The 15,229-nt window shown below is 32.0% G+C and overlaps 1 protein-coding gene across 2 annotated transcripts in view; it reads left to right on the top strand.

Moving 5' to 3' along the window:
* LOC128166502 (cadherin-23-like) overlaps positions 1 to 15,229 on the top strand; it is a 105,811-nt gene that overhangs the window by 27,584 nt on the left and 62,998 nt on the right. Inside the window, exons 7-13 of one of the 2 annotated variants that reach the window (XM_052831709.1) lie at positions 1,231 to 1,311; positions 2,100 to 2,222; positions 4,295 to 4,411; positions 5,600 to 5,699; positions 6,578 to 6,672; positions 6,968 to 7,144; positions 13,499 to 13,648. In XM_052831709.1, the coding sequence (XP_052687669.1) occupies positions 1,231 to 1,311; positions 2,100 to 2,222; positions 4,295 to 4,411; positions 5,600 to 5,699; positions 6,578 to 6,672; positions 6,968 to 7,144; positions 13,499 to 13,648 (843 nt within the window). Of the gene's footprint in view, positions 1 to 1,230; positions 1,312 to 2,099; positions 2,223 to 4,294; positions 4,412 to 5,599; positions 5,700 to 6,577; positions 6,673 to 6,967; positions 7,145 to 13,498; positions 13,649 to 15,229 lie in introns of those variants that run through there. The other variant, XM_052831707.1, reaches the window with a different exon arrangement.

The raw sequence follows: 15,229 nt of genomic DNA, 5'->3' as shown, positions 1-15,229 counted from the left end.
TCCAGGATTGGCTAAATGCACTCATTGTCCACTCATATATATATATATATATATATATATATATATATATATATATATATATATATATATATATATATATATATATATATGCCCTCGTTACACTGCATTCTCCTTATCTTTCGAAGTTCATTACACTAAATAATACCCTTAAAATTATTATACCTTTCCCATATATATATATATATATAAATATATATTAATTATTTCACAATGGTAAAGGGGTAAAAGATGGCCCAGTATCTCACTTATCCTTGAGGTGTGCATCAAACGGATACCAGGACAATGTAGGGGACCTGCAGGTCGATTATTTTCCGGTCTCAAATTTGGGCTGTAGGGCCTAGATTCAAACCAGAAGGGGTAATTTTGGCAAAATAAAAGTAATCGTTTGCACAAACATAACATAATAAAAAAATCAGTTGAAAATGCTCGATAAACGTCGTCGTTTTGAATGAAATTGGATCGAAAAAAGATTTCTTAATCAAAAAGGACAAATCCATTTATTAGAATTAAAAGTGTAGGGATGGTTAATTATCGGGCAGTTTCCTTGGGTGTGACGACATTGAATTAAGATATGCAAAACAAATGTGTGTAAACTACCGTTTTTAAGTTACATAATGACATAATTTTCATACCACTACAGACTGGAGGTAAACCTGATAGACTGAATTGCGACGCGTGAAGAAATTGTGTCAACAAGGTTAACTCTATGTCTTTATGAATGAATGATTTAGGCATGTAACGGGGAAAATGAATGAATATATTTCTGAAATTCTTATTTTAGCACAGTGATAAAAGTTAAAGCGAGATTAGAACTAAAGAACAAATAGAAATAAGATACCACGCGCTTAATACCTATTCAGAGGTTCGATATAAAATAAAAAAGTGCGATTCTTTTCCACTCAGCTGCATAAAAAAAATACAGGCTACGTACAAGAAGCATTGTATGATGTAAATTTATATAGTGTCTATATTCGCACTTGCGCGGAAAAAAAGACACGATAACTGAAAAAATATATTTGAACGTCTAACAGATCCTTCTTTATTTAACAGCTACACAAGTATTATTCTCATTATTGTATAACTGGAAATATTTGCCACATCCAGGCAATTTAGGAACTCTAAAACGTAGTGATGGCGTTACGAATGAGTCCTGCAAAATGACGGGTCCTTGAAATAACACTCACCCTATTACCAATTTATTCATTTTAGAATACACCATTCGGCACTATGGTTCTTAATTTAACTGCCATATCTGTTACCAATGAAAATTTGGATTTTCTTTGGAATATCGTAAGTATAAATTGTGACTGTCATAGAAAAATAGATAGCTTTAATACAATTAATTTATCAACTGATTTATAGAGATTTGGAAAGTATAGACGAGATTATTCTTTAAGAAAATATAAAATATCAAATGTTTTTAACAGGGAAACGAAGAAACACAATTCATGATTTGACTATCTGATTTACACTGAAAATTATAATTGTTCTCAATTCTTAAATGTTATCGTTGCTATATAACTCTCCTAAATTTTATGCATCGTAAGTGATGTTGAAAATATTATTAATATCTTCAAAGAATTATAAAGTACAAGGATTTTTGCTGATTATCATATGACACGTGGCACTGCTGACAGAGAAACAGTAAAACTATTACACATTGTCGGACCTTTTTTTATTTTAATATTTCATTTACCAATATGAAAAGAATTTTAATACATCATGTAAAAAGGAATGCAATTATTTTCATTGGTAAAGATCTGAATACTTAAAGATTTTGTTTATAAAATGTCACCAATTGTTTTGTGTCTGCCTTATTTTATATGTTGTACTGCATTTTTTTTTGGGGGGGGGGAGGTATTTGTTCAAGCAAATTTATTTGACCTGATGATAATTTTTACTGATATTACATTTACCCTGGTATTCTGACATAAAAAAAAACCAAAATATTTCTGAATATACTAAATCACACTCTTTTTTATTTTGTTCCGACAATAATACTGATTTATCAGGTTTTAAGGAAGAAGACTCATTTTCCTGTATGTTATTAATGTAAAATGATAAAGTCATTTCTTTAGACTCATTGCGAGTTGGATGTAAATTTTGGAAAGACCCGCAGTGAGAGTATGTTGACGTTGGGACAGAAGATATCATATAAGGACAACGACAAGAACATAACTGTTTGCAAAGTGACTGCCTATGTAAGTATTTTACACTTGGATTAATTAACCATGCAAACCATAACACAAAAATTTTTGTTTCACAAATAACGTTGCTTCACTGTTTATGTACAACTCATAGCATCATCAACTCTGCCACACAACTAGTATAAAATAAATAGTAATAGGGTAATGTAAATTCACCAACAATCAAACAGTGCTAATAATGTAAAATATTATTTTCGTTAGTTTTCAATATTACTTTAAATACAATTACACAGTTACGATTTCATAATAAGAATAGGTCATTATCAATGCGGGTACGTTTTTGCAGTAATATTACTTACACTTAATTTGCATTTGTACATTTTGTAAGCTTCACTGTTCCAAAATCCATTTTCATAATACTAGCTTTACACTTAAGCTTTATTGAAACATTACCCCTTCAATGAAGGCACACTTTATATATAATGCACCAAGAATACAGCCATAGTTTTTAGCTTACCAGAGCTGAAAGCTCAAGTGATTTTTTCCTGATCACTTTTTGTCTGGCGTCCGTCTGTCTGTCTGTCTTTCTGTATGTCTGTCTGTCTGTCTGTAAACTTTTTATATTTTCGATTTCTTCGATTTCTTCTCCAGAACCCCTGGCCAATTTCAACCAAACTTAGCACAGAGCATCATTGGGTGAAGGGAATTGTTTGTGAAAATAAAGGGCTATGGACTTTTTCAAATAAAGATAATTAGGATTTATTGAAAACTTGTTTATATTTTTCAAAAATCTTCTTTTTAAAAACCATTTGACCAAAAAAGCTAATATTTGTGTGGAAGCATTTTCAGATAGTGAAGATTCAAGTATGTTCAAATTATGGTTCCCTGGGGTAAGGTGGGGCAACATGGGGGGGGGGGGGGGGTCAAAGTTTAAAGTCGAAGGTCATAGTTTATGTAGAGTAAATTTTTAAAAAATCTCTTCTCAGAGCCAATTAGCCAGGAAAGCTGAAACAACTTATTTGGAAGCATCCTCATGTAGTATAGATTCTAAATTGTTCAAATCATGGTGGGGCACAATGGGGGGGGGGGGGGTTGAAGTTTTACATAGGAATATATAGTGTACATATTTTAAAAATGTTTTTCTCAGAAACCAACTAGCCAGGAAAGCTGTAACTTGTGTAAAAAAAAAAGGGGGTAGAGTGGGCCACAATGGGTGGGAAAGTGGAGGGGGGGGGGGCGAAGTTTTACATAGGAATACAAAGAGTCAATTTTTAAGAATCTTTTTCTCAGAACCTAAACAGCAAGCTGAGACTTATGTTGAAACATCCTCATGTAGTGTGGAATAAAACTTGTTAAGATCATGACCCCAAGGGGTAGGATGGGGCAATAATTGGGGTCAAACTTTTCCAAAGGAATATATTGTGTAAAATTTTTCTAAAAATCTTCTTCTCAAAAACCATTCTGCCAGAAAAGCTAAATCTTGTAAAAAGCATCCTCATGTAAAAATCCCCGGGGATAGGATGGGGTCACAGCGTGGGGGTCATAAATTTACATAGTAATAAAATAGAATGTTTTTAAAAATAAGCTCAGATAAGGTAGATTTCAATTCTTTCAAACAAAAATTTTGAGGAGTAGGGTAGGGTCACATTGGGGATTCAATTTTATAATGGAAAATGTTTTAATTATCTGCATAAACTTACACTGCAAATAGAGTGTAAAATGTTATGATCTATGGTTTTGCTTATATGCAAGCATTTTGACATACTGTTGATTCTTTAAAATTGTTTAGACTTTGGCCCCTGGACGATTCTTGGGCCTCACAAGGGGTTCAAAGTTTTATCCCATATATAACCAATTGTTTAGGATTTTTTTGAAAACTGCAATGCTCAACAGTTGATATGACTATAAAATCATCTTGTTAGAAAAGGGACTTGATATTAACATAAGAATAGTCAGTGTGAAAAAAATTGATCTGATTATTTCATACCTATTTTTGCTCAGGTGAGCGATGTGGCCCATGGGCCTCTTGTAATATTGATACATTCATCTTAAACTTAGCTTTTATGATACAGTTTTCATGAAATTCATTGAAATGTCATTTGATTCAATGTTTGGTTCTTATTCAGGTTGACAAACACCCAGAGTTTAACGCAACCTTGAAGGTTACTGTAAAGATCAAGGATGTGGATGATAAGAACCCAAAGTTTACACATATTCACTATACAGCAAACATACCTGAAAATGTAATTATTTTTGATGAAGATAAACTAAAGAACTTAAAGGAAGGGTTAACATTGTTTCAGTTATTAAAAGTTGTAAGAGTCAATATCAGACTGATTACGGTCTCTCGACAGACAAAACAACATAAAGTATTTTTTCTTATTAGTGGAGTTTGCAATGTAAGTTCAGTTTCCTTGACAGATTGATTGATTTTACAAAAAAGTTTAAGTTTAGGGTTCCGTCAGTCCATAGATTAACTTTGAATATGAGACATAATATTTTGGTAAAGATTTATAATAGCTTGCGCTGATATAAAAGAGGAAGTCCTTGTAGAAATTTAAATTTAGTAATTGATCAAACGAGGGTTTCGCTGTTTTATCTTTGAAAAATGTCACATTTTTGTAAACTATTTGTTGAACTTAAAAAAGGCACCTACGAAAAAGCTTTGACAATTTAAAGTAACTTTTTTTTTTTTATCAAAGTGCCTTCATTTTTTCTTTATTTAATTTTAAAATCAAATTTACTTATATAACTTTAAATCATCAAACTCATCTAATAGTTTATCGAAATCTATGTGCCCAGTTTTTGCATGAACCCTACACCAATAACAGTTTACAGTTGTGGGATGTATTGCAGTATTTTGTAGAAGATTTGTTGTTGAAACAATATCGTTCTGTGCTATTCAAAAAGTTAGTAATTTTCTCAGATTTTGTAAAAAAAAAAGAAAAAAAAAAAGTATGGTTTCATCGATATTTGTTGAAAAACAATTTTATTAAATTCATCATTGAGATGGTCCACCAAACTAAACGTTTATTGAAGTATAATTAGTTATAAATAATTTCTTTTATTGAAAGAATCTTTGGCATAAACTTACGTACCCCTAAAATTGTCATTTTTTCCACTGATATGATTTCCACAGAAGTAAATGAATAAAAACGAAACAAGTAGATGGTCTTAGCAAAGCGCAAATCTATTGTTTGCAAATCTCGCAAGATTCCGATCATAGAGTCACACGCAGACTTTCCATAGAAGCACAAAAGATTAGTTGTGACTGAGGCTTTAGTTATGTATGAATTAAAAATCATCCAAGAAGTTTGTTTACAAATATTGACTAGCATATAATTCTGAAATTGGAACTTTTAAGATGTTTTAATAATACAGAGGCATATGTGATTGCCTATTATGTTCGTGGATACTTATTTCTTTTTTAGGCATCTATAAACTCGGAAGTGGTAAAAATCAATGCATTTGATCAGGATGTTGGAATCAACCAGACAATCTTTTATGAAATTGTGGATCCGTTAAATTCAAGTAATTACATCTGTTTAAGAGAGAATCAAAATGTCTGCTCAAATGTGTGGTGTTCAACACACTCGAAAAAACCTTATCATTATAAAGTTATGGATAGTCAATATAAATAATTATATTTTCAAACAAGCTCAGGACAATGTTTTTATTCTTCAACATTAAGATCAAAGAAGTGAACCGGTTTTGGTTGAAAAGACGTATTGTTTTCATCTTTAACGAGAGAAGATATGTCTCTAAAGGAAGACATTCTTATTCTTTGATTTCTTTTTTCGATTATTTTTTAACTTAGCAATTAAAGAACACAATGTCAAAAAAATATCTTGTTTAATTTTAATGAAAATTTTAGATCTGTTAGATACTGATGAAAACAAATATGATAATAATCTCAAAAGCTCATTTTTGGTAGATTTTACTTTTATTCAAATTTTCATATTTAAATGATTTAAATGGATGAAAAAACCAAACCCAAGCGATACGCATAAGCGTAAACATCTTCGGTAGCCAAGTGTAACAATCCACGGTGTTTCTCTATTCACCTATTGAATAGGGAAACACCGTGGATCGTCACCCTAGGCTGGCGAAGATTAGTGTGTTCAATAGATCTAGCTTAAAGCAATTTTCATGTTGATCTTGTGTTAGTACATGTACTTACATGTCTTTAGGAGCCATTAAGCATACATGACACTCATATGGCAATAAATCGGATAGCTTTAGTATTTTTATTTTTGCAAACAAATCATTATATATTATTCAAGTTGTAAAAATACAGTAAGCCCATTATCATTGGAGTGTTAAATTTTTAATTGAGGATTTCTTATAGAAATTATGAAAACTTTGCAATCTTAAGTCTAAAATAATATATTTTTATTTCTATGATGCAGCGTTTGTCATTACTAAAAATTGCACCCCTGCAGTTATCTCTGTTGCAAAGAGTTTGGACAGAGAAAAACAGAGCACGGTCAATCTTGCTGTGAAGGTCAGATATTCTATGTCATAGTCTCAAAAGAACATGTTCAAATCAATTTGTAATGCTACATTCATGATATTCTAGATTGAGAAACTTGAAAATTGAACAAGTGCAGTATATTGTCAACATTGTCGATCTCAACAATGCAAATTAATTTATGTTTAACATTTAATCATAATAATAATTGACTTATGATTTAGTCATAATGCAAAAATGCTGGTTAGAGACTAAGATTTATTGATAAAACTTATTCAAAAACTTAAAATGAACAGCTCTTTAGAAATATCAGATTTTGAACTTTAAGGCTTATCAGAAGGATAAACCTGATCTCCGACAAGATTTTGCAGTAATACAAATCAACATAACGGATGTAAATGACAACGCCCCAGTCATGTCACAAAGTAACTACAGTGTCAGCATTCCAGAAAACATGCAGAATAATCTGACGGTCCTTTGGGTTCATGCATCTGATGCTGACGAGGTGAGTAACATCATTTAAGACTAGATTTTTTCATAAAATTTAGTTCTGACTTTGATTTTGTAAAATAGGTATTTCAGCTGGTAATTGATACCATTACAAAATTAGATAAATGTATGTGTACCTAAATGCAACTACTTCTATGTTCATCAACTTGTGAAGTTTTCAGTATTTCCCGTTTCCAATAGATGTCCTTATTGTTGTTAATATAGAGAAATTAGTACTCTATTCAAATATCTATCTTTAAATGTATGATAAATATATTATGTTATGTGATGTTGCTTTAAAAAAAACATCGGTATAAATCGACAATTTTTCTTGAATTATTCCCCTTGAAATTTATTTTTCAATTTTCTCTATTTTATGTCAAAGGTAAATTAGCTGTAAAACGATCATGTTGTTTCGTATATGTATAAGAATGACCAACACAGCTCGTTCTCCAATCCTTTATGCGATATCGCCGTGTAGAAAATATTGTACAAAGTCTGCTTATCAAACAAATTTTACATAAAGTTAGACGCATACAGTGAATTAACTATGACTCTGAAAACGGTATATAATAACAAAAACCTTTGAAAATAGGTTGATTGCCAACAATATTCGTTGGTTAATGAGATGAAAAAAAAAAGAAATTGAATAAAATTGAAAAATTAAAAGAATTACTGAATTATTGCAAAAATCTTGCTTTGAAAGATCCTGTTTAAGAATTGTCTTTATTGATTTTACTTGGTCTCAAATATCTTGGCACCAATGTTCTAATTTTAAAAAATCTCGAAGAAAATTTTTAAAAATGTATAAGTATATGTTAATATGTAGGAATAAGGTTAGTAGTGCTTGTGATAATGTTTGAATCTAAAAATTAAATTTTTGACGAATGCATTAAATTTATATTTACCTCTTTAAAACAAAATGTTGGTAGTTACATTGCCGTTTACTTTTTTTATATACAACACAAATTATAAACAACCATATGCATATTTATACATACATTAAATGTCCGTAGTGATACGCATGTACGTGTGGTAATAAAAACATGCTCTTTTTCAAGATTCTGTCGTTCCCTTATTTGGCTTGCAAATCCGGGCTTCCACTGCTATTGCTACCGAACTATATCTATTTTATAAAAACACATAAGTTAAGTGTCAGACTTTCAATGCAAGTCTTATACTGCAAATGTTTTAAATTTTGAAAGTTGGGACCAATTAATACAAAAGATGGTACTACGGTACTTTAGTTTTAAATTAATCATGCATATATGGTTCAAGTGAAAATATTATATATATGCTCACCTTTATCGATAATCCGTCACATATTTATGATCGTCTGTTGCAAATGACATGACAAATATGTTTTGCCAATAGCAGGGAAACAGTATATTATTTAGATTTCACGTTTTCTGTACATAAAAGCTGATAATCCATGTTAGTTGAAAGCTTTAATCACGAAGGTAATTGACATATTCTCAGCGTTTTGGTGATTTCACTCTTATCTCATCTCCCTCGTTAAAAGAGTTCAATTGAACGGTGTATAGCTATTTTGTACCACAACATAACCTATCAATCCGGAACAAAATGGCGTTTCAAACGGATGTCAGACATTTTGTGACGATGTAGCCTTCCACCTTAAGCATGAAATACTAGTGTTATCAAAAGCAAAGAGCAAGATACCGGGCTTGACGAGTTGCATGCAACATCTGGAAAGGACTATAAAGGAAATTATTTTCAAAGCCGTGCTTCAGAATCTAATGCTTTCCTTCTTTACATTAGTAATGTGCATAATGACCATTTAATATTTCAAATGAATTAAACAGGAGATTTTTGGAGAAAGCTGTTCAACATAAGAGGGGGTTTATGTCCAACAAATAATAAAGGAAGTGCTAGTAAACCCCCCTCTCACATGTCTTTTCAGGGTATCTGCCAAGTGGATATATATCACGAGAGATTTAAGATAGGGATTGAAAGCTAATCAAACTGGATCTGCAAACAAGAATGACTTTTTAAATTGTTAAATGATTAACTCGCCTTACACTTTCCACAATGGCGCTTATTAGTCAACCCTTGCTCTTATTTACCCCGTTCTGGAAAGTTCTATCCATCAAAACTAAAATCGCGCATTCAAGAAACGAATAAGCTAATTTTATTTATTCAACATATGCCAAATCTTAATTTCTAAGTATACGTTATAGTTCCCAGTAAATACATTCACTCTTTACGTAATCATTCGATATTATTTCATTGCAAGCATATACTTTGGTGCAAATTCCCAATGACTTTGATCTGCCAAAGCGTGTCCACCGCATTACCCTCATTTTTGCTATTCGGGCTAGTTTATCGAAAATAAAAGTTAGTTTTTAATTTATTTCTCAACAATAAGTTAACAGGTAAATTCATAGATGGTTAAAAGACATAAAATTACACATGATGAAATCCAGAAGACGTAAGCAGTTGCTCTTGTGCAGGCATATTGTAGTTTATAAACAAAATGACTTTATAAGAATAGATGTACTACTATTTTTTTTCCAAATAAATACGATTTTAACCATAGCCACGTAAACTTCATTTTTTCTTATAAGTAAGGGAGTATACATGTAAAAGCATTTACTTTTATTTCAATATTTTCTATGATTAAAATCCAAGTAAGTTTCAATTTAGATTTTGATGATTCATTCGTGTAGGCTATGAGGGAAGAAATCATTGCAGAAAAAATACATAATACATACTATTTTTTCCGCATTGTCATTATCTTTATACCCACATGAATCACCAAAATAACATTTTATTGTTTATATACAAATAAATTAAAACAATGAATCAAATACATTAAAATTATCGTAAAGGCACTCAATATGCATGATACACGCAATTTTGTCACATACTATACACAGTGAATGATTACGGACTTCTGTTTTATTTGTTGGATTTCATCTTTAAAAATAGACATTAGAGAATTAGAAAAAAGTAAGTAGACTGAACAGGTTAGTTTTTAATAGATTTAGTAACGTGTTTTGATTTGTTCCACGGAGTCTTTTGTTTGAGGTTCGCAGTCTAAAGTCTGCTGTCACCTGTCTGAGATTCCGAAAATATTTACTATGCATCTATTTAACAAGAAATTGGTAGGTTGTAGGCATAGGCTGCGGTTAAGGAGACCATCTTTGAACCTGGAGTTCTCGAATGGGATATAAATTTTAGTGCACAGTTTTCAAAGAAGCAGTTGTTGTCAGATTTGAGCTGACTAATAGAGTTCTTGTGTTTTGGGTTTGCTCTTGACAATGATTCAGGAGAGGACTCGGATTTCCTGGTGAAATTGCAGTTCAATGGCAAAAGTACCATTTGTGTGAGGGCAAATAAATCTTTGGATCATACTTCCATTACAGATGCAGGGGCTACCTAGAGAGACTTTTGTAGATGTTGAGGCAGAAGTTAGTGTTCAATCAAAAATATCTATGATCAGTTGTAGTCTTACGCTTCCTTACCTGGTGTGGTAAAAAGGTATGGTTGGGTGAGTGACTGAAGCTTTTCTGTGCTCATATACTAGTATACTAATAAGACGCATGAATGATAAATTGCTGTCCCTAAGATTGGGAAGATTTTTGCTTGTGCCTTATTCTCAGCACCTTAATGGCATGTCTGTTTCATGCTTCTTAGAGCGATGTGATTAAAAGGGAATAAGTGTCTTAAGAGAGGCAGAACTATCGAGACTTGTATCACACCCAATGAGAGATGATGACAGCTTGATTAGTTTGGGGCCAATTGGGCCATCAATCAAGTGCTTACTTACTGAGGAATTCTGTAACTGAACTAGGCCAAGGGGAATGGTCTTTGCTTGAGAATCTGCCGTTTGAGAATACATTAGCTTGTAGCTTGACTTCAAGCTAGATAAAGATGTCCTCACGGCCGAAGTGTTTATGATCCTGTCATACTAGTGCCTCTGAACTTGATGGAGGGCCTGTATCAGTTTGTAGAAACATTTAACAAAGTCATGCTTTTGTGTCAGGTGACATTTCCAGATGAGCTTAAGTAATCAAACAAAGAGTTCACTATGAATTTCTGATATTGTGGACAAACTTAAAAGGAAAAATGAAAAATTAATAGTAGTCTAAGACATATCCTGACTTCAAAACCCTTAACCAAACCCCACTTTTTCATAAATTTTCAATTTATTTTAATGCTTTTAGCTCACTTCTTTATACCTTATCATGACCAATTTGATAATGTGCTAGACAGTATAACACCTATGGTTTTTGTAATGATCGACGTTTTATAAATTCTGATGTTTTGTATCCAATTGCGAGCAACGATTTTTAGCACACCTGAGCTGAAAGGTCAATTGAGATTTTCTTATTATTTTTAGTCCGCCGTCCGTCGGTATTTCAATTTTTTTTAAAGATTTTGTACTTCTTCTCGAGAACCACTGGGCCACTTTCATCCAAACATGGGTTCAAGAATAATTGATTGGAGGATTCAAATTTGTTAAAGTAAGGACCACGCCCTCTCTCAAAGGGGTATAGTTAAGAATTATTGTAATTTTGTTGGTATTTTTCAAAACTCATCTACTCATAAACCTTTGACCAAAAAAGCTGTAACCTGTGCGAAAGAAATTTCCAGGTAGTGTAGATTCAGGTTTGTTTAAATCGCGATCCCCCAGGTTAGGGTGATGCCGCAATGGAGAGGGCCAAATTTTACCAAGAAATATTCTCAAGAACTCATGATCAAGTGTAATAATATATGGTATAACTTATGTACAAGTTTCTGCACATATTGTTGATGGAATTGTTTGGACAATTATTGGGCCCCACAAAGGTTCAAAGTCTAATTTAGTAGTATATATATGAGCATTTGTTTAAGATCCTCTTGAAATATGGGCTGCTTTATATGGCTGTGAAATCATCCTGTCACAAAAGTGGTTCGACGCTTATGGTGGAAGAACACATCATCTGAAAATGACTGACCTTTGATCGATACGACATTTCGTTTTATTAAAACATGTTACTTACTCCATAGCCAAGTGGATAAAGTGTCGGGCTTGTGATCCGTACATCCCGAGTTCGAATCCCTCAGGGGTTTTTGTTGTTACTTACTGAATTGAAATTTTTAGATTTTTATATTTTATCCCCAAACTGCAAATTTTTCGCTTATTTGACATGTGTACAGTTCATTTATAATTATATCTTTTGTAATTAAATATTTAACTGTTAATTTGAGTGACTTTTATATTATTCCACTTTAACAGAAACATATCTGGAGAATATATAAAAATGTTTTTAAACAGGATATATTCTTCTACAATGCCAATATACTTTCTATGTGACTTTATGAAGTTGATTTTTGATGGCTATTATTGCGCAGGTGAGCGATGTGGCCCACGTGCCTTTGGTTAATTTTAATATCATATACAGTGTACTTTAAAACTGACGAAAGTATAAAAGCGAGATTTTATTATCTATGAGAGACGCTTTACCCAAATAATATTTGGAAAGGTATTTTTTGGTTTGCTGTCATAATATTTGAAATTTCCTCTTCAAAAGGAATGGAAAATAAACGTTGTCAATGTTTGACAGACATAAAGTTATGAATTTCATCCTTAATGTTTTTTATATTATGGCCATAATATTTGAACCTCATCTTCAACAGAAATTAAATATAATAGAAATTAAACATTTCATGACATTATATTTGAGCCCCTTCTATAATAGGAATTGAAAATTAAAGGTAAATGGTATATATCACCATAATATATCCATATTATTTTGAACACTTGTTTAATCCTTTGAGGCTCAATATTTAGTAGGGGGTTTCAAATATTATGTTATACTTTGAACATGTTTTAAATTTTCACAGTGTCAAAATATTATACGACAGCGCAACCCTTATGTAATACCTTGGTTTTGACATATTAGAAATGACATTGAAATGCATTTCTCGATATACCGTACATCTTATTTTATTATTGTATTGTATTGAACGAAATCAGTAGGTGCGCACGCCTCTCGTCTGAGTTTCCAAAACAAATTAAAGACCTTGACCTTCCCTATGACATTGGCATCACTTTGCCTTATTTTACAGAGTGTTATTAATGGCCTCAGCCATTAAAATCTTGTTTCGAGTCATCATTTTACCATGTTACCCTTATTAGCAGTGTTTAATTAAGTGCATATAATGAGATGATTACGTGACCACAATCATTGGTAACCATGCAAAGTAGAATTAGCTAGTAAATAGTTAAACTCAATTTCAAAATTAGGTAAATGATATCAGTTAAATACTTTTTAATATCATTTCGAGATATCAAGGATTATGAAGTTTGTTTATTTTTCAGAGATTTTAAAGCACAAACATGAAAACATGAATTTTTTTATAGGGAGTCAATGCTGAATTTAAGTTTGTGCTGAAGAATTGTAGATCGAACAATATTGTGATGGATGCTTTTAATATCGACAAGTTAGGAAATATTCGAGTAAAGAACAGTGCCATTTTGGATAGGGAGAGAACTCGATCAATTCAATGTCAGGTAGGGAGTGCAAAATGTCAATATGGTTCACCTACATAGATACATATACATACATATTTAATGTTTATTCAGAAATTTAATCTTACTGAAACTTTAAAAGGGACATGGTCCCATGTTTTTCATTAAATTGTACAAATTGTACTTTACCGATTATCATCTTAGTGTAAATTAAATTTGTGCCATTTTTATGGTTAAATCTAGGTTGCCAAATTTAAAATACGTTCAGATAAAACAAACTAAGACGTGGCAACACAGAAAACTTCTGCACTGCTAAATACATGTAATACTAAGCATGCAGATAGAAAAATATATGGAAAACAAAATTTTTAGTAGTACATGTATATAAAACATATGTTAACAAAACATAAAGTGTGAACACTGTATGCCGCTTATAACTTGACAATTGACGGTTAATTGATTGATCATTAGAAATACTCTAATACCTTAATCAAGTACTATAAGCACTAAAAATAAAAAAGTAAAATTTGAAAATTCATGACCATGCCTTGTAAAACACGTATTTGTAACATATATATGATTGCATTATGAAATACATGTATTTTCAAATTGTATGATGATATATGTTTCATAGGAAGAGAATGCTAAGAATTTTATAATAGGAAGACGTTTTTTACATTTTTTCTTCTTAGTATTACACTTATTCATGCAAGATCTCCTAGCTAAATATGTTGCATTAACACATTAAAACATTCCTGTAGCTGACTTCTTTCATATAGGTTAAGGCCGACATGAATTCATTAAAACGCATTATTTCCCTTTTATCTCCGACTACCGCCATATTAGTTAGCGATTTCTAGTGTCCTGCTCATCGCTAAACACCTCCTATATAAGGCCGAGAGCGTTATTCATGCTTCATCACATTTAGGTATTTCATATACCCGAACACGTTACCTTGGATGAAAAGACGTTCCGAAACGCAAACAAGACAGACTGAAATCCAGGCACATATACTTAAAAAAATCCACGATAATTGTAGACCGTTTTCCTGTGTATGTTATAACATCGCACATGCGCAAACCACACATTGTGGCAGATCGAGCAATGTCGCATGGATTTAAGAAACGGAACGTTTTCGTATAAACAGATGGAAACGATGATAAGTTGTTACTTTCTTGGATTTATTATCAATTAGCTACAGTGTTTGATGTAGTGCCGCCGGGGTTCTCAAAACGATTCAGCCGCTATGCACTCTGTATGAACGACACACGTGTTCGATGTGCATGCAAAGTACCGGTAAAACAGCACTATCTGTGCCAAAGTATACGGGAACCTTTGAAATTCTCTTTACAAATAAATCTATTTTGAGTTTTTTTTATTGTTGTTTCCTTTATTCTTTATTACAAACATTTTACTACAATGTGTAGTTCATTCATTTAGAAGTCCGCGCAACCTGAATGCCTTGATCGAAAAGAAACCGACTCTAACTTTCTCAACCGGTAAATATACCCCAGTGGCAGTAGATCTAGATGAGCGATCGAAACAAATATGGCGAACAAATGCTTTTATGAATTCATGTCAGCTTTAAATTAAACATATCTTTAAATAGGAATCACAATTAGA

This window comes from Crassostrea angulata, chromosome 10, assembly GCF_025612915.1.
Source record: "Crassostrea angulata isolate pt1a10 chromosome 10, ASM2561291v2, whole genome shotgun sequence".
NCBI lineage: Eukaryota > Metazoa > Mollusca > Bivalvia > Ostreida > Ostreidae > Magallana > Magallana angulata.
Note: the sequence above shows the minus strand (reverse complement) of the source record. Positions and strands in the feature narration are given on the sequence as shown.